Here is a 27,517-nt window from a genome sequence, read left to right on the forward strand (position 1 = left end):
AGTTTCATAGAGAACGTATTCATCATTCATAATCTTGTTACATTGACAGGTATAAGTTTGAAAAAGATGGTAGTTTTCACAGACTTATTATAATGGAATGTCGACCAGAAGATGAGTGTGAATATTCCTGTGGTGTTGAAGAGAGACGTTCAAGGGCTAGACTTTTTGTTGAAGGCAAGTACTGATTTAGATAAACAAGTGTACCATACCAATTTTTAAAAATCAGAAAATGCAAGGCTAGTTATTATTTTTCTCTTCCCAGAAATCCCAGTTGAGATCATCAGACCTCCACTAGATATTTTTGAGGCTCCAGAATCAGATGTTATTTTTGAAGCTGAATTAAACAAAGATAAAGTTGAAGTCAAATGGCTGAGAAATAATATGATAATCGTTCAGGGTGATAAACATCAAATGATGAGTGAAGGAAAGGTCCATCGGTTGCAGGTTTGCAACATCAAACCACGTGATCAGGGCGAATACAGATTTGTTGCCAAAGATAAATATGCAAACGCCAAACTGGAACTTGCAGGTATGTTAGTTTGAACGCTTTGAGCATTCTTGTGAAATATTTCCTTTTCTATCACTGTTTACACTTTAAAGATTTGACATATATTTGACCTTTCAATCTTCTCATTATAGCGGTGCCAGTAATCCAGGTGACAGATCTGAACCTTGTAATTGATGCTGGAAAACCATTCACAATGACACTTCCATATAATTCTTACCCACGAGGTGAAGCTGAATGGTTCAGGGAAGACAGTGCTACTTCTAATTATGTCAGCCTGCCCAAACAGAACATTCATACAACTGCAGATACCACTAATTATAGACTTTTTGATCCAAAGAGAACTGACAGAGGAAGATACAAAATTATTATTCGTAATAAACATGGAAAGGGTGAAGCATTTATAAATTTGGATGTTATTGGTGAGCATTCTTTGTTATGCATACATTCTATAATTATTATGCGACAAAATGTTTTCATAAAATACCTTCTAAAATATATTTCCTAAAATAATTTTTTTTGTCATTTTACAGATGTACCAGGCCCAGTCCAGAATTTGAAAGTAATAGATACGAGTGATGGTGAGGTCAGTCTTGCTTGGGATGAACCTGAGACTGATGGTGGCAGCAGAATCTTTGGCTATGTTGTAGAACGTCGTGACATATTGCGCAAAACATGGACTTTAGTTACTGATCATGCTGACAATACCGAATTTACAGTGACTGGCCTCCAAAAAGGAGTAGAGTATCTATTCCGCATCAGTGCAAGGAACAGAATAGGTACAGGTGAACCTGTGGAAACTGACACACCTGTTGAAGCAAAGAACAAGTTTGGTAAGTACCTAACCATATATGTTCACTTGCTTAAATTATTAATTCCAAATTATTTCTGTGGATCAGTGCACAAAATAACAAAAAATGTTTTTTCTATCAGATGTACCTGATGCACCATTGAATGTCCAAGTGAAAGATGTGAACAAATTTGGTGCCACCATTACTTGGGAACCACCAGAGTATGATGGAGGAGCAGAAATCACTAATTATGTTATTGAATTCCGTGACAGAACCTCTGTCAAATGGGAACCAGCTATGACCACCAAAGCTGATGAACTCACTGCTCAGCTGAATGACGTAGTGGAAAACAGAGAATATATATTCCGTGTCAGAGCAGAAAACAAAGCAGGTGTAGGAAAACCCAGCGCAGCTTCACGTTCTGTGAAGATTATGGATCCAATATGTTAGTATCTTTTCAAAGATATATGTTTTTGTAAGAAATTCTTTCCAGTCTTTAAATTAGTGCATTTACTAACTGATTTTCTTCTCCAGCCAAGCCAAGTCCACCCATTGAATTTACCTCATCAAATCAAACCAAAGAATCTGTGCAGTTGAAATGGGAACCTCCGCTTAAAGATGGAGGAAGTCCAGTACTGGGCTACATCATTGAACGACGTGAAGAAGACTCAGATAAATGGACTCCCTGTAATATAAGACTTGTTCCTGAAACAACATTCAAGGTTATTAGCTTTCTTAAATCTATAAATGTATCAGTGTTGATTCACTGAGGGCTAAAGGTAACTGTTGGTCCAGTGGAATTTTAGAACACAGTTCACCCACAATCCATCATCAAGACTGATTGTCAGCTGCTGCTGAATACTGGTCCCTCAGCAGCTCTTCTTCCTAGATTTCTGACACACATTTGTGCATTGATCTATAAAGCACTAGGTAACTGCAACATTCTACATAGCATTGCCCTAACTGATGGGTCATATGAGTGTTTTGGAATCAAGAACAAGCTTTCTCTTAACATGTCTAGACATAAGAAATAACCTGGAGAACATTTGCTTAGTTTAATTTTGCAGAGTTACAGGTGGAATTTAAAAATAAATTGATCTTCAGTTGTGAACAACATCATTGTTTACTTCCTTTGCACATCCCTATTTGCTAAAATCATATTGAAACAACCAGATGATGTAGAACTAGAGTGATATTTAGGCCAGACTCAGGCCAGATTCAGGAAATCATTTAATTAGGGATGGGAATTTGCGATGGATGTAGGTCAGAGAACTTTGAGTAAGTGAAGGTTTGTCAAGCATGGACTTCAGTGACCTGGTGAAGAAATGAGGCCCTGAGGTATTGAAAGTATATGCAACAATTTTATTGGTGATGCAGGATGTTAAGGAAGACAAGATGGGAATCAGACTGCAGACTTCAAGTGGAAGTGAGTTGATGCCAAGGTTGGGAAAAAGTTGAATACTGATAACTTTTGAAGAGTGAATGGAATTATAAAGATGATGGAGAAGGTTGAGGAAAGTCAAGAATAGGTTTTAAAGTTGAGTTTTGCAAGATACATTTGAGTCTTCAACATATAAGGCCTTATACTTGTGATGACTGGAAAAAACCTTCTAAGATATTAGTACTTTTTTGATATTCCATCTATTTTAATTTTTGACATTACAGGTTACTGGTCTGAAGAAAGGAGTAAAATATTATTATAGGGTATCTGCTGAGAATGCAGCAGGGGTTTCTGATCCTGCTGATACTCTTGGACCGCTAACAGCTGATGATCCTCACGGTAATGAATCTCCTTTTCTAAATAAGAATGTATTAAAGGCTACAAAACTGAGTTTCTTTTTTAAATTATGACAATTTGTATAACATTTTAAGATTGGTTACATTTTCCATTTTAGTGGCTCCTACCTTGGACTTGAGAGCATTCAAAGATGGGCTTGAAGTCATTGTTCCAGAACCACTGAAGATTCGTGTACCTATCTCTGGCTATCCTGTACCCATTGCAAAATGGGCAGTCAATGATAAACCTCTTGAAAGCAGTGATCGTGTGAAGATGGAGACAACTGCAACATATACACAACTGGTCATTTCTCCCAGTGAGCGTCCCGATAAAGGATTGTATAAATTGACACTGGAAAATGATGTGTCATCTGTCACGGGAGAAATTAATGTAAACGTAATTCGTAAGTATCTGAATATTTTCAGAACACAATAATCATTTCAAGATGATTCTACAGTAGTTTCCACATACAGTACAATCTTTAACATTTAAGTTCAGAGAAGTAACTGCAAATATAATCAGAGATGAGTTTGCAGAGGTTTTCAAAGATAGAAAAGAGAAGCAGAGATACAGCCCAAAGTGGACTGAGAAAAGAAAAAAGTTAGTAACAAGGATTTGAGCATTAAAAATAAACTCATAAGGTATTTAATACTTTGTTGTTATAACTTCCCAGAGCGCCCAAGTGCACCAAATGACTTTAAAGTGTCAGAAATTGGTAGAAATACAGTACATCTGATGTGGGAGCTACCAGATGATGATGGTGGAAGCCCAATCACTGGATATCTAATTGAAAAACGTGAAGTTAATCGCAAGACTTGGACCAAAGTAAGTCAGAAATTGTGCTAATCACAAATTTACCTTTGAGGTGAATGCATATATATCAAACTAATGATTCAACAATTGTAAGCTTTTTTCAATAAAAGAATTTAGGCTAGAAACAAAGTAATTGCTGTCTCCTGAGAAAAATAATATTGCAAGCCAAAAGTCCACAGACTGAGATATTGATGGAAACAAGCAAGAACAGATCTATTCAGATGTCAGTTCACAGGTAGCTCCATTTTTGCTATCAATTTTATCCATTGCAATATTGAGGTCAATCCCATGTCAGTACATTGCTGCACCATAAGATTTCAGTGCAGATTTAAGCATTTTTATTCAGTCATTTGCAAACTTTTCTGTCTTTTTTAGTCCAGTTTTGTTTTCTTTTCACTGTCAAATTCTCTTCAAAGCTCTTTAGAAATACTCATTTTCCCGGCATTGCAGAGAGAGAAAATAAAGAAGATGCTTGTTGGACATATGTCCTCTTATGTTTCTTCAAGACATTCCAACGTTCTTTATTCAGCCAGTGTTGAGCCTACAAACAGGTCAATCTTGAAGTGAAGTGGCTATTAGCATCCCATTTGCTTCAATTTCCTCTCCATCTGATGGAAAGGTGCTTGATGAGACTGCTTGTGTTCCACACTGAAATTAAAGGGGTGTCAGCAATTCAAACCAATTAAGATCAAAGGCTTTTCTTGAGCTTCATTGAATCTTTGATCTGGAACTCCTCTAAAGCTGTATACCAATGCCCCTCCATGCCTCAGTACTAGGTCTGTGGTTAATATGAAGCTACCCAGAAAGTGAATCAATCTATTGTACATCATCTACAGAGGGAAAAAGTGGGATTTGGCTTTGTTTAACAGAAGTGATAGCAATATTTCTATTAATGTTTATCAATGTTTGTTATGTTTCTGATGACTCAAATTATTATGTGCTGTTTAGGTAATTGACAAAATCCAAGATTTAGAATTTACTGTCCCAGACCTCGTCCAAAGAAAAGACTACCTGTTTAAAGTTGCTGCCTGTAACAAATGTGGCCCAGGAGAACCTGCATATATTGATGAACCTGTTAATGTTTCTGCACCAGCAAGTAAGTATTCATCATTTGTATTGAATCTCAAAATCCTTTGTTTGGAAACGGAGTCAAATGGATCAATTTGGTTTCATTTTAAATGCATGCAGTACAGGTCCTTTTGAAATATTTTACAGTGCAAGCTAATATATATATTATTAATAAATTAATAGAGGAGCAAGCCAAGATCTCTCTGAGAATGATTCAACAAGCAATTACATGTAAGAGCTATCAAGTGATTTATACTGAAAATATTACTTTATCTATTCTCTATATGTAATCCCTAAATTGAATTCCCTCTGGTCTTTAGCAGTTACTGTCTCTGTGAGGTGGTACCAGGGAGACTCCTGCGTTCCTCAGTGCTGGAGTGGAACTTCTAGCATGCCCTTATTTCACCATTTTGGATCCCTTCCCTTGCTTTGTTTGCAACTCTGTCTCTGCGGACATCTACCAGGAAGCCAGTAGACTGATCCTCAAAATGCTTCTGTACTTAAAACTGTCCCTTGAGGTGTGGCAGTATTCCCACCATGAACCTACAATCGCATTCAGGAAATTAGTTTGGAGATGCAGTGGTGATGATGGATATAACAAAAATCATTCCTCACCAAAGCGCTGATACTGGAAAGACAATCCCATCCTTTCTTTAGGACAGCACAGTAGCTCAGTGGTTTGCACTGCTGCCTCAGCACCATGGACCTGGGTTTTATTCCAGCCTTGGGTAACTGACTGTGTGGAGTTTCCATATCCTCTGGGTGGGATGCTCTTCATACGGTCAGTGTGGACTTGATGGGCCAAATGGCCTGCTTCCACACTTAGGGATTCTTGATTATCTCTTTATCTTCCAGCTTCTATATATTTCACCAAATCATTATTCAGAAAATTGAATATAATTGAGTTATCTGTTTTGCTGGTATTGATTTATATCCGAAGGAGTACGCTTTAATTATTTTTTGACACTTTTGAACTCAAAATGTTAATTTGTAATTGTGTACTTTGCAGCTGTTCCAGATCCACCAGAAAATGTTAGATGGAGAAATCCATCTGCCAGAGGAATTACCCTTACATGGGAACCACCAAAATATGATGGAGGGTCAAAAATTAAAGGATATTTAGTAGAGAAGTGCCAACGTGGTGCTGAAAAGTGGGAGTCATGTGGAGATCCAGTTAATGAATTGAGGTTCGTTACATACCTCGTTTTCAAATATTTGCTATAAATAGTACATCAAAAATGCTAAAATTGGCTGTTTGTTGAATAGGTTCGAAGTCAAAGGTCTCAATGAAGGGGAATGGTATTCTTACCGTGTTAAAGCCTTGAACAGACAAGGTGCCAGCAAACCAAGTAAACCCACAGATGATATACAAGCAATTGATCCAAAAGGTACATTATTGCTGTTATAAATTATTTTTCCATAACACATTTTTTGCTAGAGCTAAGCTTTAGTAATAGATTACAATCCTGCTGTGTCATCAGATTTAATTCACAAATATGCACATTATGTTAAGCATTGTCACTTTTGCAAGTTGAGTTAGTCTATAAGAAAACAGAATAAGAGAGCTGAAATGCATTGTTAAATCAAGTGGATTATGCATCCACACAGAATCTTATTGACAATTCTAATTTGCTGATGAATTCATTTTAATGACTGGGACTCGGAAGAGCCACAAATCAGCTGTACAATTTTCATGCATGATTCTACAATCAACTATTGAACAAATGTAGTTTCACAATAAAAGCAAAGTTGTACTGAGTTAAACCTGCAATTACCCTTTGCAATGCATCATGTTTGAATTAAATTATTAAGATGCTTTTTTCTTTCCTCAACAGAGGCTCCAGAGATTCATCTTGATGTTAAACTGCTTGCTGGCATCACTGTGAAAGCCGGAACAAAGATTGAGCTCCCAGCTTTTATCTCTGGCAAACCTGAACCTAGAATTACTTGGACAAAAGCTGATTACATTCTGAAACCTGACGACAGAATAACAATTGAGACAAAACCTGGTCATTCCACTGTGACAATCACAAATACCACAAGGAGCGACAGTGGTCCCTATATTATCGAGGCAGTAAACACTAGCGGCCGTGCCACTGCTGTTGTTGAAGTCAATATTCTAGGTAGCTAAAATGCTCTTATTAAACGTATCCAATTCTTGCAATAAATAAATTCACTCAAACACATACTATTTATTTTATTTACAGACAAACCTGGGCCACCAGCTGCATTTGATATCACTGATATTACAAATGAGAGCTGTGTCTTGACATGGAATCCACCTAGAGATGATGGTGGTTCACACATTACAAATTATATCGTGGAATGTAAAGCAGGAACTAGTGAAATATGGAACAAGCTGTCATCAACTATTAAAGAAACAAAATTCAAAGCAACACACCTCACACCATTAAAAGAATATACATTCAGAGTTCGGGCTGAAAACATGTATGGCATCGGAGAACCAGCTCAGCATGCTCCAATTATTGCTAAATATGCTTTTGGTAAGGAAGACTATTATTTTTAACTTCATAATTCTAAACTTTATTACTTAATTTTTACATAATATGCTATTTAGATTTTTTTAAAAACCCTTGGAAATATGCTTGTATATTAGATCCACCTGGTCCTCCAACACGTCTGCAAGGCTCAGATATTACTAAGGATTCATTGACATTGACTTGGTCTGAACCAGAGGAAGATGGTGGTAGCCCAATCACTGGATATTATGTTGAAAGATATGATCCAGAAACTGACAAATGGGTTAGATGCAACAAGATACCTGTTAAAGACACAAATTTCAGGTACTTATGACAATGACAATTTATAAGTGAACCACATTTTGAAATGTTCGGCAATATGTTGTGGTTTCTGAGATGTCTGTGCTGATGATTTGACTAGAAATGGTTTATCTCCCATGGCATTCTTCATAGTAAAATGTATAAAACTAAAACTTCTCTCCAATTAGTTCATATTCTAAGCTCATCAGTTTGCTTATGGACCCCAATTTAATGGGAACACCGATACTGTGCCATTCATATCTTGAAGCTGATAGCACACGAGGGAAACCAGGGCTGAGAGGTTAGCTATACAGCATAACCTCGGTTATTCGAACATCGATTATCCGATTTTCGGATTACAGACAAGATCTCAAGGTTCCGATGGCTGGGCCACTCCCCGTGGCCATCTGATCAGTTAACCGAACATTCGATTATCCGAACATTCAATTATCCAAGCAAAATACTCCACACCTGTGTCGTTCAGAGAATCGAGGTTATACTGTAATCTGAACTTCAAGCTTACGTGGCCATAAATTGTCTGTGTCACTTGACCAAATCCACAACCCAACCAATGCCAGGGTAGGAGCCATAATTCAGTGGCTTCCCGCACCTCCTGGTGCAGATGGAAGCTGAAATTGAATCTAATTACTTAACTGCCTTTCTCTCTTCTAGTCCATATTCTCCTCCCAGCAGGTCTGATTTGATTGAAAAGCTAATGATGCTTTCTTGCTCAAACTCCAATGAATAGTGCAATTGGACTGCATATTTAAAGCAAAATCAACTGAAAAATCTTGCTCCTGGATTGGAGATTAAATGTTAGCCCAAGGAACAGAGATTGTTAGCAAGAGCTATGGAGAGTGACAAGAAGTAGACTCTTGAATGAGGAGTAAATGAAGCCAAAGATCTGGCTGAGGAGCAATAAGAAACTATCTTAGTACCTGAAGAAAATATGGATTGGAAAAGAAAACACTTTCCAATTTTGGTTATTAATGTAGAAGCATTATGAAGTTCTTTGTTTTCCATTACTAAAACAAATGCTAATCAAAAATGATTCAAGAATCCAAAGATAATTTGTGCTTTATTCACTATCTTATCAACATTTTTTTAATAATAAAATCACTCTAACTTGTCTCTTCCAATCTCATTCCTTGTAGTAACTGTGAGGAGTCCAGAGTTATTAATGTCACAAAAATCAAGACCATCTGTTCAGCTACTTCTGTCTCTTTCCTTGTCCTTTGGAGTAAAATTTCCCAAAGGTTTCTGACTGCCCTGGAGCCACATTTTCTTTAGATTGTATCTCATCTCTGCTCTTCCACCTAATCTTGTTCACCTCCAGCTCCCTTGATTCTGTTCCAACCAAACTGATCGCAACTCACTGTCTGTTAGGGGAAATGTAGATATTTTGGCTCTGATGATTAAATGAAACTTCCACATTTCGATTGTAAAAATCTATACTGAGTCTCCAACAGTTGATTATTTAAAAATCAAACCAATACTGCTCTTTCTGGGCCCCACCGTTAACTGAAATTATGAACAGTTTCTTCTTCTCAGATTTAAAAATCACACAACACCAGGTTATAGTCGAACATGTTTATTTGGAATCACCAGCTTTCGGAGCGCTGCTCCTTCATAAGGTGGTTGTGGAGCACCTCCAAATCATTCTTCTCAGATAACATCCCAAACTCTCTTCAGATCCAGCGCTATCTGTCCTCTCATCAAAAAACCTTTCTTGGTGCATCTAATCTTGAAAACTATTATCTCCTTCCTTTCTGCTCCATGGCATCTGGAGTGGCCCTTATCAAAGATACAAATGCTGTTCTTTATGAATGTGGTCACCTGCCCTCTTCATCTGTCTTCCTTGATCTCTATGCAGATTTATGCACAATAGTCCACCCATCCTCCTCCACTGGATACCCTCCATCATATGTGTTTCTGGATCTACCCTAACTTGGGTTCCAGTCTTATCCATTTTATTTCAGCCAGAAAGTGATCACCAGTGGCTTCTCATCAACCTGTTGTTTCATTATCTCTGGATTTGCCCAATATTCTATTGTTGCCCCTCCTTTCTTTTTCTTATTGGCATGCAAGTGAAAATACAACATCATCTTTCCACATATATGCTGATGACTATGGGCACTGTCAGCAAACCTACAACTCATTCATATCTGTTCAAGAAACTAATTCATCACCACCTCTCAAGTGTAGTTAGGGACGAGCAATGTATGCTGGTTTTGCCACCATGTTTGTATAGTGAATGATTTTTTTTAAAATGACATTGAATTCTATGGTATTTCCACATCAGTGGACTCCTCCATAGATTTTGATTGAATATCAGATCAAAATCTGGAATTAAGAATCTAATGATGACCACAAAACCATTACCCGATTGTCAAAAAGACCCATCTGACTCACTAATGCACTTCAGGGAAGGAAATCTGCTATCCTTATCTGGTCTGACCTGCACGTGACTCCGGACCAACAGCAAAGTGGTTGACTCACAACAGCCCTCTAAAATGGCCTAGCAAGCCACTCAGTTCAAAGGCAGCTAGGGACAGGTAATAATAAAAATGCTAGCCAGCCACAACGTCTGTGTCCCATAAGTAAATAAAAGACAAGTGTGACTTCCTTTGTTCATGGATTGTGGGCATCGCTAGCTAGGCCACCAATTAATAATCAACCACATTACTGTGGATCTGGAGTCACACATAGGCTAGACCACTTAAGGATGGCACATTTCTTCCCCAAAGCATGAGTGAACCAGTTGGGTTTTTACAACAATTAACAGTCAACATGTTTCAAAAGTACTTTGTTGGCTGTAAAGTATTTTCAAATACCTGGTAGCCATGAAAGGCTATGATCCTTAAAGCCTATGTCCTTGATTTAATTTTAGTTTTCCTGTCAAGATTTCTCCTTTTCCAGTACAATGTCAAACATTTGCATCTTGGAGAGATTTTACTATGTCAGAGGCACTATATAAATGCAAGCATTTGGGAGATTTTCTGCTTATTTGCTAAACATGTGTTAGTTTTGTTTTGTTAAGACTGAAAAGGATGACAAATGTAGCTGAATTGTGGCTATCAGAATACTTTTGAAAAAAATTTTGGTAACTACAACTAGTTGAACAATTCACCTGAGCAAAAACAATCTTGTCATTCTGATCGCTACAGACAGCAGAATATTAGATAAATATAATGCATGCAAATTAACACGTGTGTGTTCATGTTTTGCTTTCAACAGGGTCAAAGGACTTACTCCGAAGAAGAAGTATAAGTTCCGTGTTCTAGCAGAGAACTTAGCTGGTCCTGGCAAGCCGAGCAAAGAAACAGACCCAATCCTGGTGAAGGATCCAATCGGTAAGTGCATATTTTCAACTCAAGTTTCATAATATTTTTATGTATTAAAGTAAATTTTGGCATTAAGATTTTGAATGCAACCAGAAAATATTGGAAATTGTTCCTGCTAGATTCCAATATTCTTTGAGTACATGCAAGGCACGATAGAATTGATCATGTCATGTTTACCTAAGCATTGACCAATAATTTTCATGTACATTCATTTATAGACCCACCGTGGCCTCCTGGAAAACCTAATGTTAAAGATGTCATGAAGACTTCAGCGTTCCTGAATTGGACAAAACCAGAGCATGATGGAGGAGCAAAGATTGAGTCTTATGTTGTTGAGCTGCTGAAGAGTGGAACAGAGGATTGGGTTAGAGTAGCTGAAGGTATTCCTATCACTGAATATTTCCTGAAAGGATTGATGGAGAAACAAGAATACTCATTCCGTGTTAGAGCTGTTAACAAAGTTGGTGAAAGCGAGCCCAGTGAACCCAGTGATCCTGTGCTGTGCAAGGATAGATTAAGTAAGTTTTACTCAATTTATCGGCCATATGTATTGCATTTCAACTTTGGATAACTTTGGAAAATGCAAAAACTCATTTTTTCTTTAAATACAAGAGTTGTTTACTTCCACACAGATCCTCCTTCACCTCCACGTTGGTTACAAGTTGTTAACATCACAAAAAATACTGCTGATCTTAAATGGACACCTCCAGAAAAGGATGGTGGCTCTCCAATAACAAACTACATAGTAGAAAAAAGGGATGTAAGACGAAAAGGCTGGCAAACTGTTGACACAACAGTAAAAGATATCAAGTACACAGTTACACCTCTTTCAGAAGGTTCTCTGTATGTATTCAGGGTTGCTGCTGAAAATGCAGTTGGACAGAGTGAATACTGTGAATTGGAAGATTCAGTACTTGCAAAAGATACCTTCAGTAAGTTTTTCAGTGGTTATGAATTTCTCTTTCCCTTTATATAATTATTTCCTTGTTTGAGTTCTTTACATCTGACATATATATTTTGATTTCTCTCCAGCAACTCCTGGGCCACCTTATGCTCTCACAGTTGTGGATGTAACGAAGAGACATGTTGAACTTAAATGGGAAGCTCCCAAAAATGATGGTGGACGACCAATACAGAGGTCATTTTAGCTTTTTTATTATTGTTCAGCACACTTTCAACAAGTCATAGTTTCTTTTTTATAATGTACACTAATGAATCCCATGCAATGTTTGTTTAGGTATGTAATTGAAAAGAAAGAGAAATTAGGAACTCGCTGGGTTAAAGCTGGCAGGACTCCAGGACCAGAATGCAATTTTAGAGTCACTGACGTAATCGAGGGCACTGAAGTACAATTCCAAGTTCGTGCTGAGAATGAAGCTGGCTGTGGCCATCCAAGTGAACCAACTGATTTGCTTACAATTGAGGACCCAACTAGTGAGTAGAAATTGAAATTAAAAACGGTATCACGTGAATTACTTTAAATTTTGAAAACAAGTTGCAGATAATATTTAATATAATTTTGTTGTATCCAGGTCCTCCATCTCCTCCTCTTGAACTACATGTGACAGATGCAAGCAGAGATCATATATCTATTGAGTGGAAACCACCAGAGAAAAATGGCGGTAGCCCTATTATTGGCTATCATATTGAGCTTTGTGAACCAGGAACAGAGAAATGGATGAGAATTAATTCTCGCCCAGTCAAGGACCTGAAGTATAAAGCAGTAGAAGGTGTCATCCCTGACAAGGAATATGTCTTCAGAGTTAGGGCCGTGAATGCCATTGGAGCAAGTGATCCATCTGAAATTTCAGAAAATGTTGTGGCGAAGGATTCTGACTGTAAGAACTGATTTCTTTTAAAATGGTTGCTTTCTTAAGCTTAAATTGTTCTTCAATAAATAAAATGACATTTAGCATTAAAATTTTGAAAAATTCCTTCCATAGGTAATCCAAGCATTGATGTGCAAACTCAAGATATAACTGTTGTGGAGGGTGAGAAATTGAACATCCCTGTAACCTTTAGAGCTGTACCAACACCAATTATTTTATGGTATAAGAATGGAAAAGAATTCAAAGCAGATGATAGGGTGACTATGAAGAGCGCCTATACCCTTGCATCCCTTGAGATTACGAACAGTGTTCATGCTGACGCTGGTGTCTATGCTATTAATTTGGAAAACAAACTGGGTTCAGCAACAGGCACCATCAACGTTAAAGTCATAGGTAAATATTCAAGTGAAATGGAAGTAAACATGACTGTTTGTTTATTTCCTTGTCTGAGAAGCTTACTTTTAGACAAACATAATACATTTTTATTTTGTTTTAATTAAGGATTGCCTGGTAAATGTAAGGATATAAGAGCAAATGATATCACCAAGAGTTCTTGCAAAATAACTTGGGATCCTCCAGAGTATGATGGTGGCAGCCCAATTCTTCATTACGTTCTTCAACGTCGTGAGGCTGGCAGAAGAACGTATACACCAGTAATGTCTGGTGAGAATAAACTAAGCTGGCCAGTAAAAGATCTTATTCCAAATTGTGAATACTATTTCCGAGTAAAGGCTGTGAACAAAATTGGTGGTGGTGAATACACTGAACTTCGCAACCCTGTTATTGCAGAGGATCCAAAGCGTAAGTACTCTCAGAGGAAAATCATCATTAAACAAAATATATCTATATAGCCTACATTCATTGCAATACTTTGAATACTCATTTATGGATGTAATTTTCATTAGAACGCCCTGATCCACCAATTGACCTGGAGACCCAGGATCCAACTTCAAAATCTGTGACACTCACATGGAAACCTCCTCTTTATGATGGTGGCTGCAAAATCATGGGCTATATCATAGAAAAACTAGCTAAAGGAAGTGAGGAGTGGGAGAGATGCAATGAGTACTTGGTTCCTGTTCTGTCTTACACTGTTAAAAATCTTATGGAAGGAAAGGAATACCAGTTCCGTGCACGTGCTGAGAATATTGCTGGAATCAGTGATCCTTCAAGAATAACTCCGGGAATCAAAGCAGTGGACCCAATTGGTGAGTGCTTTTTTCTGCATGTGAGGTTCAGAAAAGTCATTAAATGGGGAATAACCTAAATGCTTCATTTTCATAAACAAACAGCTGAGGAAAGAATTCTGTAGTCATTTGAAGACTGAGCAATTGAACAATGAGAGGTTTTTTTAACAATTATTTTGCTTTTCTGTACAGATCCACCAAAGGTCTTCCTCGTTGGAAACCTTCAGTTTGGATTAAATGTCAGAAGAGGTGATGAAATTAGTCTTCTCGCCCATATTTCGGGATCGCCTTATCCAACTGTGACGTGGCTTCGAAATGATGAAACAATTAGACCTGAAGAAATCAAAAAGAGAGTACAGAAAATAATACCAACTAGAAAGAAAGAAGCTGAAGTTGAGGAACCATTTTCTCTCAGCTTACCAGAACGTTTAACTGTTGATAACAGCAGAAGAGGAGAGTCCCAAATAATGGTTCGTGATTCCATCAGAAAAGACTATGGAAAATTTACCATCAAAGTAGAAAATGACCATGGTGTTGCCCGTGCCAGTTGTGACGTTAATGTCCTAGGTATGATGTTATACAAATTTTTCATAAATGTTACACTATCATTTTACAAACATTAAAGTAAGAGCAGAAGGATCTCAAATTCACTGTACCATTTAATAACATTGTAGCTGATTTACTTATCTTTCCAAATTCCACATTCCCATCCAAACCCAATAACTTTTGATTCCATTACCTTGCAAAAACCTATGCCTTAAAGATACTTGATGATCCCTCTTCGCCTGCCTTCTGAGGTGGAGTCCCAAGGTTACACACCCTTTTTAGAGAAAAACATTCTCCTCATCACTATCCTAAAAGGGCAGCCCCTAATTTTTAACAATGCCCCAAGTTCTCTACTGATCCAAAGAGAAAATAATGTTTCTGCATTCTCCTTGTAAAGGCCATTCAGAATCTTATATTCTTCTATCAACTTACCTCTCACTCTTCTGAACTCCAGTGCAAACAGGCCAGTCTGTCCTGCTTCTATTAGACAACCTCTTCATTCCAGGAATCAATTTCGTAAATCTCCAATATTCGACCTCCATTGCATTTAGATCCTATTTTAAACAATGAGACTGAAACATCCCCCAGTAATCGAGGTGTGATCTCATCAATGTCCTGTTCAGCTATGCATAACATTTTTACTCATGTTCAATTGCTGTCATAATCGGGGCAGCATGGTGGCTCAGTGGTTAGCACCGCTGTCTCACAGCACCAGGGTCCTGGGTTCGATTCCAGCCTGTCTGCGTGGAGTTTGCATCTTCCCCCCGTATCTGCGTGGGTTTCCTCCGGGTACTCTGGTTTCCCCCCACAATCCAAAGATGTGCAGGTTAGGTGAATTGGCCATGTTAAATTGCCTACAGTGTTAGGTGTGTTAGTCAGGAGTAAATATAGAGTTGGGAGTTGGGGAATGGGTTTGGGTAGGTTTCTCTTCGGAGGGGCGGTGTGGACTTGTTGGGCCGAAGGGCCTGTTTCCACATTGTAGAGAATCTAATCTAAATAAAGGATGGCAAACTGTTAGTCTGCTAAATTACTTGCTTTCCTTGCATGTTAATTATTTCTGACTCATGTAGTAGAAGCCTCTGCACCATTTAGGTAAAACTGTTTTTATGTTCTTCCTGGTACAGTAAACAATTTCACATTTTACAGTATTACACTCAATCATTTGCCAAATCATTCAACTGACTTATATCAGTGCACAATCTTCTTATGTCCTTATGGCAACATAATTTCCTACCTATCTTTATATCATCTACAAAAATAGTTAGTATTTCTTCAACTCCTGTCATCTAAGCAATTAGACCATAGATATAGGATCAGAGTTAGACCGTTCAGCCAATTGAGTCTGTTCTGCCATTTTATCGTGGATGATATGTTTCTCAACCTGCCTTCTCCCCATAATCTTTGATCCTCTTACGAGTCAAGGACCTATCTATTTCTGTCTTAAAGATATTTGGATAATTGATATGCGGATTATCGAGGTTCCTCTGTAAATGATTTGGATGTGACCGTAAGAGGTATAGTTAGTAAGTTTGCAGATGACCCCAAAATTGGAGGTGTAGTGGACAGTGAAGACAGTTACCTCAGCTTACAATGGGATCTTGATCAGATGGGCCAATAGGCTGAGAAGTGGCAAGTGGAGTTTAATTTAGATAAATGCGAGGTGCTGCATTTTGGGAAAGCAAATCTTAGCTGGACTTATACACTTAATGGTAAGGTCCTCTGGGGTGTTGCTGAACAAAGAGACCTTGGAGTGCAGGTTCATAGCTCCTTGAAAGTGGAGTCGCAGGTAGATAGATAGTGAAGAAGGCATTTGGTATGCTTTCCTTTATTGGTCAGAGTATTGAGTACAGGAGTTGGGAGGTCATGTTACGGCTGTACAGGACATTGGTTAGGCCACTGTTAGAATATTGCGTGCAATTCTGTTCTCCTTCCTATTGGAAAGATGTTGTGAAACTTGAAAGGGTTCAGAAAAGATTTACAAGGATGTTGCCAGCGTGGAGGATTTGATCTATAGGGAGAGGCTGAATAGGTTGGGCTGTTTTCTCTGGAGTGTCGGAGGCTAAGGGGTGATCTTACAGAGGTTATTAAATCATGAGGGACGTGGATAGGATAAATAGACAAAGTTTTTTTTTCCCTGGGGTAAAGGAGTCCTGAACTAGATGGCAGAAGTTTAGGGTGAGAAGGGAAAGATATAAAGGAGACATAAGGGGCAACATTTTCACGCAACTATCTGGCCTACTGTTGTATTTTGATATGAAGTTGCCAAAATGCAAACACTTACTGTTGTCGCTATAACCATAATGTATGTTTTTTTTTTATGTGGCATTCTAGACACACCTGGTCCACCAGTCAACTTCGTGTTTGAGGAACCCAGAAAAAATTCTGTCATATGCGTATGGGACCCTCCTTTGGACGATGGTGGTAGTGAGATTCTCAACTATATCTTGGAGAAGAAAGATAATTCCAAAGCTGAACTCAGCTGGATTTCCATAACATCAACTCTTAGACATTGCAAATATCATGTGACAAAACTTATTGAAGGAAAAGATTACATTTTCCGCGTAGCAGCAGAAAATAAATTTGGTCATGGCCCATTTTGTGTCTCAAAACCATTTACTGCCAAAGATCCATTTAGTAAGTTTTAACTTTTCTTTCCCAAGTTTATCATTATATACCTTGCAATGCTTAAAGTTATTTTGAAGTTTTACTTGTCACAATCATTGTTGAAGAACATTATTTTGCTGATATAATATACTTTCCAACTTTTATTGCCAATAATAGTTGTTATCAAGCTATCGTTACTTGTACAGCAATTTACTAATCCTTGTCTTTCCTGATTTAGATCCTCCTGAGGCCCCTGATAAACCTGAAGTGGTGGATGTTTCTAGAAATAGTATGGTTGTTGCATGGAAAGAACCAAAAGATAACGGTAGTCCTATTTTAGGCTACTGGATTGAAAAAAGAGAAATTAACAGTACGCATTGGACTCGTGTCAATAAAAACTTGTTAAATGTTCTTGAAGTAAAAGCTGAAGGTCTCATGGAGGGATTGACATATTTATTCAGAGTCTGTGCCGAAAATGCAGCTGGCCCTGGAAAATTCAGTCCACCTTCAGATCCCAAGACAGCACGGGATCCAATTTGTAAGTACTGGCTTAGCAAAAGCTGGCAAACTAAAAAACAGAACTTTTTTAAAGCACATCTTGTTTGTTTCACAATTAATAATGCATTCCTTTCCTTTTTTAAGTGCCACCTGGGCCACCAATACCTAGTGTCCTGGATACAACTGCAACATCAATAGAAGTAATCTGGGATCCTCCTATCTATGATGGTGGTGGTGAAATCAATGGTTATCATGTTGACAAGCAACTTGTTGGATCAAAGGAATGGTCACGCTGCACAGAAAGACTAGTTAAAGACCGCAAGTACACAGTCTTTGGGGTTAGAGAAGATGCAGATTATATCATTCGCGTGACTGCAGTCAATAATGCAGGGGAAGGAGCTCCTGGTCTTACTAGTGCTGTAACCGTCATGGATCCAAGAGGTAGTGAAGACTGTGAAAATACCTTGTGATTTGTTTGTATTTTGGAATTTTATCTTTGTTTTTTATATAAAACACTTCTTTTGTTTTTAGAGCCTCCAATGGTAGAGTTTCATGAAAGTGTGAAAGGAGGTGTTCTAAAACTAGCTGGAGAACCACTCAGACTTCCTGCCATAGTAACAGGTCGACCACCTCCAGAAATTAAATGGACCAAGGAAGAAGGCAAACTTGATGAAAAGCGGGTTGTTATTGAAACAGTTGGTACCAATACAGAATTAATCATTAAAAATGCCCAAAGAAGCGATTTTGGAAGATACCTGGTCACTGGTACAAATAGCAGTGGCAGCAAAACTGCTTGGACTCGAGTGGATGTCGTAGGTAAGACATATAATTAATGAAATAAGTATAAAATAGGTTATTATCCTACCTCTATAAATTGATAGTATCTAATGCTTCACATCATTTTTCTTCCAGATGTACCTGGACCTATACTGGATCTAAAACCTGTAGTTGTTACAAGAAAAATGATATTACTTAACTGGTCTGAACCAATAGATGATGGTGGTAGTGATATCATTGGCTATGTTATTGAGAGAAAGGATGCGAAAATGCATTCCTGGAGACAACCAATCGAGACAGAAAAATCTAAGTGTGACATCACTGGTCTTCTTGAAGGACAGGAATATATGTTCCGTATTTGTGCTAAAAATAAATACGGCTGTGGTCCTGCTGATACACTTGGACCTATAGCTGCAGTTGATCCCTTAGGTAAGATATGAAGTGAACAGAAGAACTAAATAATCTCTGTGCATGTGTGTTACATGTTAGTATTGAAAGTGCATTTTCATTATAGGCCCGCCAACGTCGCCTGAGAAATTTACATACACAGAAAGGACAAAGTCAACAGTCACACTTACATGGAAACCACCACGAAATGATGGTGGTCGCCCTGTGTTAGGATACTTTGTTGAAAAGAAAAGACATGACCAGCCTAAGTTTGAGAGAGTTAACCAAGTGATCTGTCCAGATACAACTTTTGTGGTTGAGGATCTAGAAGATCTAAACATGTATGATTTCCGTGTCAGAGCTGCCAATGAAATTGGAGAAAGTGAACCATCAATTACTCTTAATGTAATAGTGCAAGATGATGAAGGTACATCCACTTATTTAGTGTTTTTTCTGTTTTGTGCTCCTACCTTCCAAACTTCCATAATTTTACAATGTCTTTATTCTTGTTTGAACTGTTTATTATCCTAACAGTGCGTCCAATTGTAAGACTGCGGCTGAAAGTTAAGAAAAGCGTTATTGCTGTGAAAGCTGGTGAACCAATTGACATTCCAGCTGAGGTGGAAGGCCTTCCTTTCCCCAAAATTGAATGGAGTAAAGGTGAAACAGTAATAGATAAACCAACTGACCGACAGAAGATAGAAACTCAAGTCACTTCAAGAACAACTGGAAACACTAAGTTCAGTATTCCTGCTGCTGTTCGTCAGGATACAAATACTTACACTGTTAGTGCCTCAAACCGCCTTGGAACAGCATCCCAATCTGTGGACGTTAATGTTCTAGGTGAGAAAGTGAAACAACTGCAACAAAGAATTTGAGACAATATTATGAAGCTTGTATTAGAAACTCTCAAAAAGTAACTGTTATAGTTTAAATATTGATTGATGTTGAATTTTATTTTTAACTTTAGATAAGCCTTCACCACCAAGAAATCTTAAAGTTTCTGACATCAAAGCAGAATCCTGCTATCTAACCTGGGATGCCCCTGAGGACAATGGTGGCAGTGAAATAACTAACTATATTGTTGATAAGCGTGACGCAAGCAAGAAGAAATCTGAATGGGAGGAGATCACAAACTATATTATTGAAAGACGATATGGCGTAATGTTTCTCTTTCACATTATTTCACTAAGTCAATGTTTTCATAATCTGTCTTAATACATTTAGTGAATTTCATTTGTGTAACTAAACTTTCTTCTGCTTAGGTATGGAAATTGACGACTGATGGAGAATATCAGTTTAGAGTTAGAGCAGAAAACAAGTATGGAATTAGTGATGGCTGTATGTCTGATAAAGTGACAATCAAAGATCCATTTGGCCTCCCAGGACCACCAAGTAAACCAAAAGTGTCTGATGTTACAAGGTCATCTATGCTTGTATCTTGGGAACCACCGTTGGACAATGGTGGTTCTCCAATCACTGGTTACTATATTGAAAAGAGAGAGATTGATGGTGTGTATTGGTCACGTGTCAACAGAGCTCCTGTGACAAAGCCAGCTGTAAAAGGCCTAAACTTCAATGTTCATCGCTTGCTGGAAGGTGTTGAGTATCAGTTCAGAGTCATGGCCGAAAATGCAGCTGGAGTTGGACCACCTAGTGAACCTTCTGACCCTGCTTTAGCAAGTGATCCTAAATGTAAGTTTAATTTCTGGATATATACGTTATTCATTTCAATTAAAGAAAGAGCACTGATTAAAACTCTAAGATAAATATCCTAAAATAATCTATATACATTGAAAAATATGATAATATTATAGCTAACTTTAACAAGATAAATTCTGCAACATTTGTAAAATATTTTTGATGTTTCATATTTCTACTAAAGGCAAACAAGTATCAAAAGGACATTTTCAGATATACTCGAGAAAATAGGGTAGATTAACGTAAAAATTACTCTTTTTCCCTGAAGATCCACCGAGTGCTCCATCCTGTCCTGAAGTCACTGACAAAACTAAGAATACAATATCGCTTAAATGGAAACGCCCAGAAAAAGATGGTCATAGCCCAATTCAAGGCTATATTGTTGAAATGCAAGAGGAGGGTTCACCTGATTGGACAAGAGCATCCGATCCAGATAAACTGATTCCTAACTGTGAATATGTGGTGCCCAACCTACAGGCACTGAAAAAGTACAGGTTCCGCATTAAAGCTGTTAATGCTGCAGGAGAATCTGAACCAAGTTTACCAACTTCAGAAATAATTATGAAAGAAATTCTAGGTATGTGCCTCTAAATTTAGAATGAAAGAATGTTGGAAAACAATTTTTGAAAACTGAAGCTATCATATTTTTCATCATAATTTGCAGAGGAACCAACTATAACATTGGAGCTCGGTGCACAAGATCTCCTCAATTGTCTTGCTGGCTCATCTTTGAGAATTCCAGCTGTTGTCACAGGGCGTCCTACTCCAAAGATTAATTGGGAATTTGAAGGACAAGCTAAGACAGTGCTGAAGGTATGAAATATTTTAATTGTATGTAGCTATGACTTGACAGCTCCAAGGCAGGAATTCTAGATGCCATCCAAATTCAAAATATCCATGGCTTCTCGAGCAGGTCAGAGGCTGGACATTCTGTGGGATTAACTCATCACCTGATTTTCCAAATCTTAACTGCCATCTACAAGGCATAAATCAAGAATGTGCTGGAATAGTCTCCAATTGCTCAGCTGAATACAGCTCCAAGAACACTCAAAAAATTTCAACATCAACCAGGTCAAAATGGTCCACCACTTTCAACATTGATTTTCCCACTCACCAATGCACTGTGGTAATAGTGTGTACCATCTACAATATACACTGCATCAACTCAACAAGGTTCCTTCAACAGCATCTCTGAAACCTGTGACTCAAGCCATCTAGAATGACCAGGGTAGTATATACATAGAAATACCACCACCTGCAAATTTCCTTCTAGGCAGCACACTACCTTGACTTGGAACTGTATCCCCCACGTCTTCACTGTCACTAGGTCAAAATCGTAGGACTCCCTTCTTAACATTACTGCGGATGTACCAACAACAAGTGGACAGCAGTTGTCCAAGAGGGTGGCTCGCTATCAGTTCCTATAGGGCAATTAGGATGGGTAATAAATGCTGGCCTAGCCAGTGACACCCATATGTCATGAAGTAATTTTTTAAAAGTTGGGTTTAGACCAAAAATAGATTGAAATTAAATTGAACCAATTTATAAGCATGGAACAAATTATTCAGCAATAATCATAGTCTTTCCTAAAAAAGAAGGATTTAGCAGATTTTATAACATTTGATATTTTAATGTTTTGTTTAGGATGAAGTACATAATCTCCCAGCTGATGCCCAGGTAATAATGTAGCCCATAATTCTTTTGAAGTATTACATTTGAAAATTTGGAAAGTTGAAACTTGAATTTACATTGTATTTTCTGTTTATTCATTTGTCTTTTTCTCTTTTGTAGGTTGAAGGTACTGAAACTAAGACAGCTGTGATTATTCCAAAGTGTAATAGAAGCCACTCTGGTCGCTACAGTATTACTGCAAAGAACAAAGCCGGGCAAAAGACAGTACATGTCAGAGTAAATGTTCTTGGTATGTCATTCTTTTATTAGAATGTATTTGAAGGAGAATGTTTGTAATGGTTTAGTGTGTTCATTAAATTTGTTACCATTGTGTGTTACAGATATGCCAGGACCACCAAAAGATCTCAAAGTAAGTGACATTACAAGAAGTACTTGTAGGCTTTCATGGAAGCCCCCAGACAATGATGGTGGAGATAGAATCAAGAGCTATGTTGTGGAGAAAAAGACAGTGGAAGGAAAGGCATGGGTCAAAGCTAACGCTGCCTGTGCAGGCACATCGTTTCTTGTGCCTGATCTTGTTGAAGGGCAGGAATACTTCTTCCGTGTCCGGGCAGAAAACCGATTTGGTGTTGGTGCACCAGTAGAAACAATCCAGAGGACCAAGGCTCGAGATCCAATTCGTAAGTTAATAATTTGAGAAACATACACTTGTCCAGTTCAGAGTGATTATGCTTTTTTTAGTGATTATACTTTTTGTTTACAAATAACTTTTTGATATTTCAGATCCTCCTGAGCCTCCAACAAAACTGAGAGTTGGCTTAGTGACTAAGAATTCCGTTTCACTTACTTGGAAGCCACCAAAGAAAGATGGAGGCGCTCCAGTAACACACTACATTATTGAAAGTCTTTACTTGGATCCTACTGGAGAAAAGAAGGAAGGCTGGAAACAATGCAATCGACGTGATGTGGAAGAAACCAAGTTTACAGTAGAAGATCTCATTGAGGGTGGGCAGTATGAATTCCGTGTGAAAGCTGTTAATGAAGCTGGTGCCAGTAAACCATGTAATTCTGTTGGACCTATTACTGTGAAAGATCAAACATGTAAGTCCTAACAGAACTGTATCATAATTCACAAGTTAACAATTGAAAATACCGAATCAGAACCTAACTGGAGTATCCTCAATATTCCCTTCTCTAGGTCCACCTGAAATTGAACTTAATGAATTTTTAGAGGCAGAACAAAATACAGACATCAGCATTGTAGCCAAAGTCAAGGGCACACCATTCCCAACTTTGACGTGGTACAAGGCATCTGTCCAAAAGCCAGAGGACAAAAATAAAGTAGAATATGATCAACATGTCAACAAAATTGTGTCAGAGGATGGTTGCACTCTATTAATTCATCAGTCCCTTCGAAAGGACACTGGTCTTTACACGCTCACTGCAACAAATAATTTCGGAACTGCTTCTAAAGAAATGAGACTCAATGTTCTGGGTAATCTTTTGTAAAATTTGACTCTTTTAATTTCTAGCTTTGACAATCCAATGACGTGCATTCTTTGCATTTGCTGTACTAAGTGTCATTCAGAATATTAATATTTTGACTTATTTTAATACTTAGGTCGTCCTGGTCCTCCAATTGGTCCTATTAAGTTTGAAGGAATAAGTGCTGAAAAGATGACTTTATCGTGGCTCCCTCCTAAAGATGATGGTGGCTCCAAGATCACCAACTATGTTGTTGAAAAGAAAGAAGCAAGTAGAAGGACTTGGATTCAGGTTAACAATGATGTTAAAGAGTGCATCTGCACGGTACCCAAGTTACTGGAAGGACATGAATATGTATTCCGCATCATGGCTCAGAACAAATATGGTGTTGGTGAACCTCTTGACAGTGAACCAGAGACAGCAAGAAACCTATTTAGTATGTGCTAAAATAAATTTCCTGCACAAATTCTAAATGCTAATATTCTTGACATACAAATGCATCTATACAGTTCAAATCTACATATTTAATAATAGCTAACAAAATTGTTTCTTCTAAGCGCTAAGTTCTTAGTTCATAGTACAAGATTGTTTATGGATTAACAAAATTGCTTAAATTAAAACTTGTACCAGTTATTGTACAGGCTTTCTCATTCATTAATGAAAATTATTTAATTTTTGTGCTGGAGTTAATGAATATTTTGGATTTTTCCACTTATGCTTTCAAAACTATTGTCAGAATATACTGATTGTTGTAGATTTGAAAAATAACAATCAAATATTTTTTTTTAAAGCTGTACCTGGAGCTTGTGACAAACCGACTATAAGCAGTGTGACCTACGATTCTATGGTAGTCAACTGGGAAGAACCAGAATATGATGGTGGCTCTCCAGTAACTGGCTACTGGTTAGAACGTAAGGACACCACTGGGAAGAGATGGAACAGAGTAAATCGGGATCCAATTAGGATTATGCCACTTGGAGTATCCTATAAAGTAACTGGCCTAATTGAAGGCTCAGATTATCAATTCCGTGTGTTTGCCATTAATGCAGCAGGTGTTGGACCTCCCAGCCCGCCTTCTGACCCAGTGACAGCAAGAGATCCTATAGGTTGGTATTCATTTCTAGTATGGTTTTCAAACTTTTATAAATGTGAGATATCTGTAAATATTGCCTGAATTGCTAGTGCTGTAATTGTCACATTCCTGAGAACCAACTATTCTAACTTCTAGTACTATTAGCTACCCATGAGTAATGCAGTGCAGTATTGCAGACAATATATTTTTACTAGTGTAAAATATCAGGAACAGCATGCAATCAAGTTAGCAAACAGAAATATAATGACTGCATTCACTCATGGACCGCAAGATTGCAGTTTTAACACCCATGCTTTATATTGCAGCCATTTCAACAGCCTGGTTTTGATAGCTTGGTCTAAATATTATTTTGTTTTAACAGCTCCTCCTGGACCTCCATTCCCTAAAGTGACAGATTGGACAAAGTCAACTGTAGATCTTGAATGGACTCCACCAAAGAAAGATGGTGGATCCAGGATTACTGGTTATTTTGTTGAATTTAAAGAGGAAGGAAAGGAAGAATGGGAGAAGGTAAAGTTATCAATAGTGCATCAATATATATTATAATATAGAAGCCGATTTCCTAGTTCCTATTCTCTGCGCTTGCTTGTTGTGGAATTGTCTGGGAAAATTTGAAGACCAATGTAGCAGTTCTGGCCTTGGAATAGCAAACTTTGATGGACAAAGTCATTAAATTGTTCTGTACCATTTCATTATAGCTCCTCGCTTTGACATAAAATGAGGTGCAAGCAAACAATTGCAATTACTCAGACCTGCAAAGGCAGAAGTGCCCCACCCTTTTTAACCTCCCATCACTTTGTCACATGACTTTCTCAGACCCTCCTATATGTATGTGTATGTTGTATTTAAAAGCGTAACATGGTGGGCACCATCTGCTGTGTGCATTTAATACTCTAGCTTGAACTTTTAATCAGTCTGCTTTGGGCTTGCAAGTCACACACACATAAAAATCAGTCAGTTGCTGTAATACTATCCTAGTTTGTAATATGTTTGACTGTTTCAAGTAAATGCATTCATTGAGTTCATCAATCCTTGATGTGTGATTGTTTATTAATCAATTACCATTAACTTGACATGGTGAACAGCAGTGGAAAGCATTGTGTTGATGAGAGCTATAATGTTTGCACAGTCATCAAGCAAGCTAATCTACAGGTAGAGCACATGAGTGTGGTGCTGGAAAAGCACTGCAGGTCAGGAAATATCCGAGGAGCAGGAAAATCGACGTTTCGGGCAAAAGATCTTCAGGAATTCCTGATGAAGGGCTTTTGCCCGAAATGTCAATTTTCCTGCTCCTCAGATGCATCCTGACCAGCTGTGCTTTTCCAGCACCACACTCTTGACTCTAATCTCCAGCATCTGCAGTACTCACTTTCGCCTGGGTAGAACACATGGTCAACAGTCTGAAATCATGCTAATTACATGAGACAGCCTTTGATGAATTTGTTCTTTCCTTCACTGGAGAGTGTTGCAAACACAGCATTCTGCATAACAGCCAAATCCCTATTGAGAGACCTATTGAACTCATTTGGGAAAGGCTATTGATCAGAGTGTGTGCTGGAATAATAGTAAACAAGAGACGATTGTCAAAATGTGCACAAAATACTCTATTTTAGATTGGAGTACAGCAGACTTCCTATCAAAAGTTAACATTTTTAAACAGCATTCAGAACTATAGTTTCTAGGTTCAGGGTGTCTGATACAGAAAAGCAAGTCATTAAGATTTGCTTAACTTAACACATCAGGACCAATAGCCAAAAGCTGAAAGATCTCAAATTACATGGGTCACATTGACAGATAACTTAGAGCTAGATTAAACTTCCATAGTTATTAACTAGATTCATGCCATTTAGACAGAATCACATGAAATCCGTTGACTAACTTGTCAGCAGATACAGAGAAAGGGTTCCCCAATACAGGTTTTCATACTGGAAGCTAACAAACAGAATTGTTGAGTTGGTAGTCACCTCCATCCCACAGAAAATTTCCAGAAAGATTTGATGGACCATTTCAATGTAAATAGCATTGAATAGTTACCCAAAGTGTGGACATAAGTACAAAATGATCATCACAGGTTGATAAAGCTTACAGGTCCTAAGAATAAACTCGATAGTAACTATAGGCCGGTGAGTCTCACTTCTGTTGTGGGTAAAATCTTAGAGAGAATTGTAAGGGATAGGATTTATGAACATCTGGATAGGAATAATGTGATCAAGGACAGTCAGCATGGTTTTGTGAAGAGCAGGTCGTGCCTCACAAACCTTATTGAATTCTTCGAGAAGGTGACTAAGGAGGTGGACGAGGGGAAAGCAGTAGATGTGGTGTATATGGATTTTAGTAAGGCGCTTTATAAAGTTCCCCATGGTAGACTACTGCAAAAAATACAGAGGTATGGCATTGAGGGCGAGTTGGAGGTTTGGATTAGGAATTGGCTGGATGGAAGAAGACAGAGGGTAGTAGTTGATGGCAAAGGTTCATCTTGGAGTGCCGTCACTAGCGGTGTTCAGCAAGGATCTGTTTTGGGACCATTGCTGTTTGTCATTTTTATAAATGACCTGGAAGAGGGGCTAGAAGGTTGGGTGAGCAAGTTTGCGGATGACACAAAAGTCGGAGGAGTTGTTGACAGTGAGGAAGCATATGGCAGGTTACAGCAGGATATAGAGAAGATGCAGAGCTGGGCAGAAAGGTGGCAAATGGAATACA

At 38.1% G+C, this 27,517-nt stretch overlaps 1 protein-coding gene across 1 annotated transcript in view; it reads left to right on the top strand.

The window, feature by feature from the left end:
* Positions 1 to 27,517, top strand: part of ttn.1 (titin, tandem duplicate 1) — a 336,276-nt gene that overhangs the window by 238,015 nt on the left and 70,744 nt on the right. Inside the window, exons 185-228 of the mRNA XM_043694489.1 lie at positions 50 to 174; positions 263 to 529; positions 640 to 927; positions 1,039 to 1,338; positions 1,439 to 1,741; positions 1,831 to 2,018; positions 2,962 to 3,076; positions 3,192 to 3,476; positions 3,747 to 3,898; positions 4,835 to 4,982; positions 5,964 to 6,141; positions 6,221 to 6,342; positions 6,790 to 7,077; positions 7,162 to 7,458; positions 7,572 to 7,758; positions 10,972 to 11,087; positions 11,297 to 11,596; positions 11,711 to 12,010; positions 12,111 to 12,216; positions 12,316 to 12,512; positions 12,611 to 12,916; positions 13,022 to 13,300; positions 13,409 to 13,708; positions 13,813 to 14,115; positions 14,287 to 14,661; positions 16,972 to 17,274; positions 17,483 to 17,782; positions 17,887 to 18,183; positions 18,274 to 18,558; positions 18,655 to 18,948; positions 19,034 to 19,333; positions 19,441 to 19,749; positions 19,877 to 20,067; positions 20,172 to 20,601; positions 20,876 to 21,184; positions 21,272 to 21,420; positions 22,252 to 22,284; positions 22,399 to 22,528; positions 22,620 to 22,919; positions 23,023 to 23,340; positions 23,438 to 23,734; positions 23,861 to 24,160; positions 24,516 to 24,830; positions 25,179 to 25,327. Of these exons, the coding sequence (XP_043550424.1) occupies positions 50 to 174; positions 263 to 529; positions 640 to 927; positions 1,039 to 1,338; positions 1,439 to 1,741; positions 1,831 to 2,018; positions 2,962 to 3,076; positions 3,192 to 3,476; positions 3,747 to 3,898; positions 4,835 to 4,982; positions 5,964 to 6,141; positions 6,221 to 6,342; positions 6,790 to 7,077; positions 7,162 to 7,458; positions 7,572 to 7,758; positions 10,972 to 11,087; positions 11,297 to 11,596; positions 11,711 to 12,010; positions 12,111 to 12,216; positions 12,316 to 12,512; positions 12,611 to 12,916; positions 13,022 to 13,300; positions 13,409 to 13,708; positions 13,813 to 14,115; positions 14,287 to 14,661; positions 16,972 to 17,274; positions 17,483 to 17,782; positions 17,887 to 18,183; positions 18,274 to 18,558; positions 18,655 to 18,948; positions 19,034 to 19,333; positions 19,441 to 19,749; positions 19,877 to 20,067; positions 20,172 to 20,601; positions 20,876 to 21,184; positions 21,272 to 21,420; positions 22,252 to 22,284; positions 22,399 to 22,528; positions 22,620 to 22,919; positions 23,023 to 23,340; positions 23,438 to 23,734; positions 23,861 to 24,160; positions 24,516 to 24,830; positions 25,179 to 25,327 (10,834 nt within the window). The remainder of the gene's footprint in view (positions 1 to 49; positions 175 to 262; positions 530 to 639; positions 928 to 1,038; positions 1,339 to 1,438; positions 1,742 to 1,830; positions 2,019 to 2,961; positions 3,077 to 3,191; positions 3,477 to 3,746; positions 3,899 to 4,834; positions 4,983 to 5,963; positions 6,142 to 6,220; positions 6,343 to 6,789; positions 7,078 to 7,161; positions 7,459 to 7,571; positions 7,759 to 10,971; positions 11,088 to 11,296; positions 11,597 to 11,710; positions 12,011 to 12,110; positions 12,217 to 12,315; positions 12,513 to 12,610; positions 12,917 to 13,021; positions 13,301 to 13,408; positions 13,709 to 13,812; positions 14,116 to 14,286; positions 14,662 to 16,971; positions 17,275 to 17,482; positions 17,783 to 17,886; positions 18,184 to 18,273; positions 18,559 to 18,654; positions 18,949 to 19,033; positions 19,334 to 19,440; positions 19,750 to 19,876; positions 20,068 to 20,171; positions 20,602 to 20,875; positions 21,185 to 21,271; positions 21,421 to 22,251; positions 22,285 to 22,398; positions 22,529 to 22,619; positions 22,920 to 23,022; positions 23,341 to 23,437; positions 23,735 to 23,860; positions 24,161 to 24,515; positions 24,831 to 25,178; positions 25,328 to 27,517) is intronic.

Source organism: Chiloscyllium plagiosum, chromosome 7 (assembly GCF_004010195.1).
Source record: "Chiloscyllium plagiosum isolate BGI_BamShark_2017 chromosome 7, ASM401019v2, whole genome shotgun sequence".
NCBI classification, from domain to species: Eukaryota; Metazoa; Chordata; class Chondrichthyes; order Orectolobiformes; family Hemiscylliidae; genus Chiloscyllium; species Chiloscyllium plagiosum.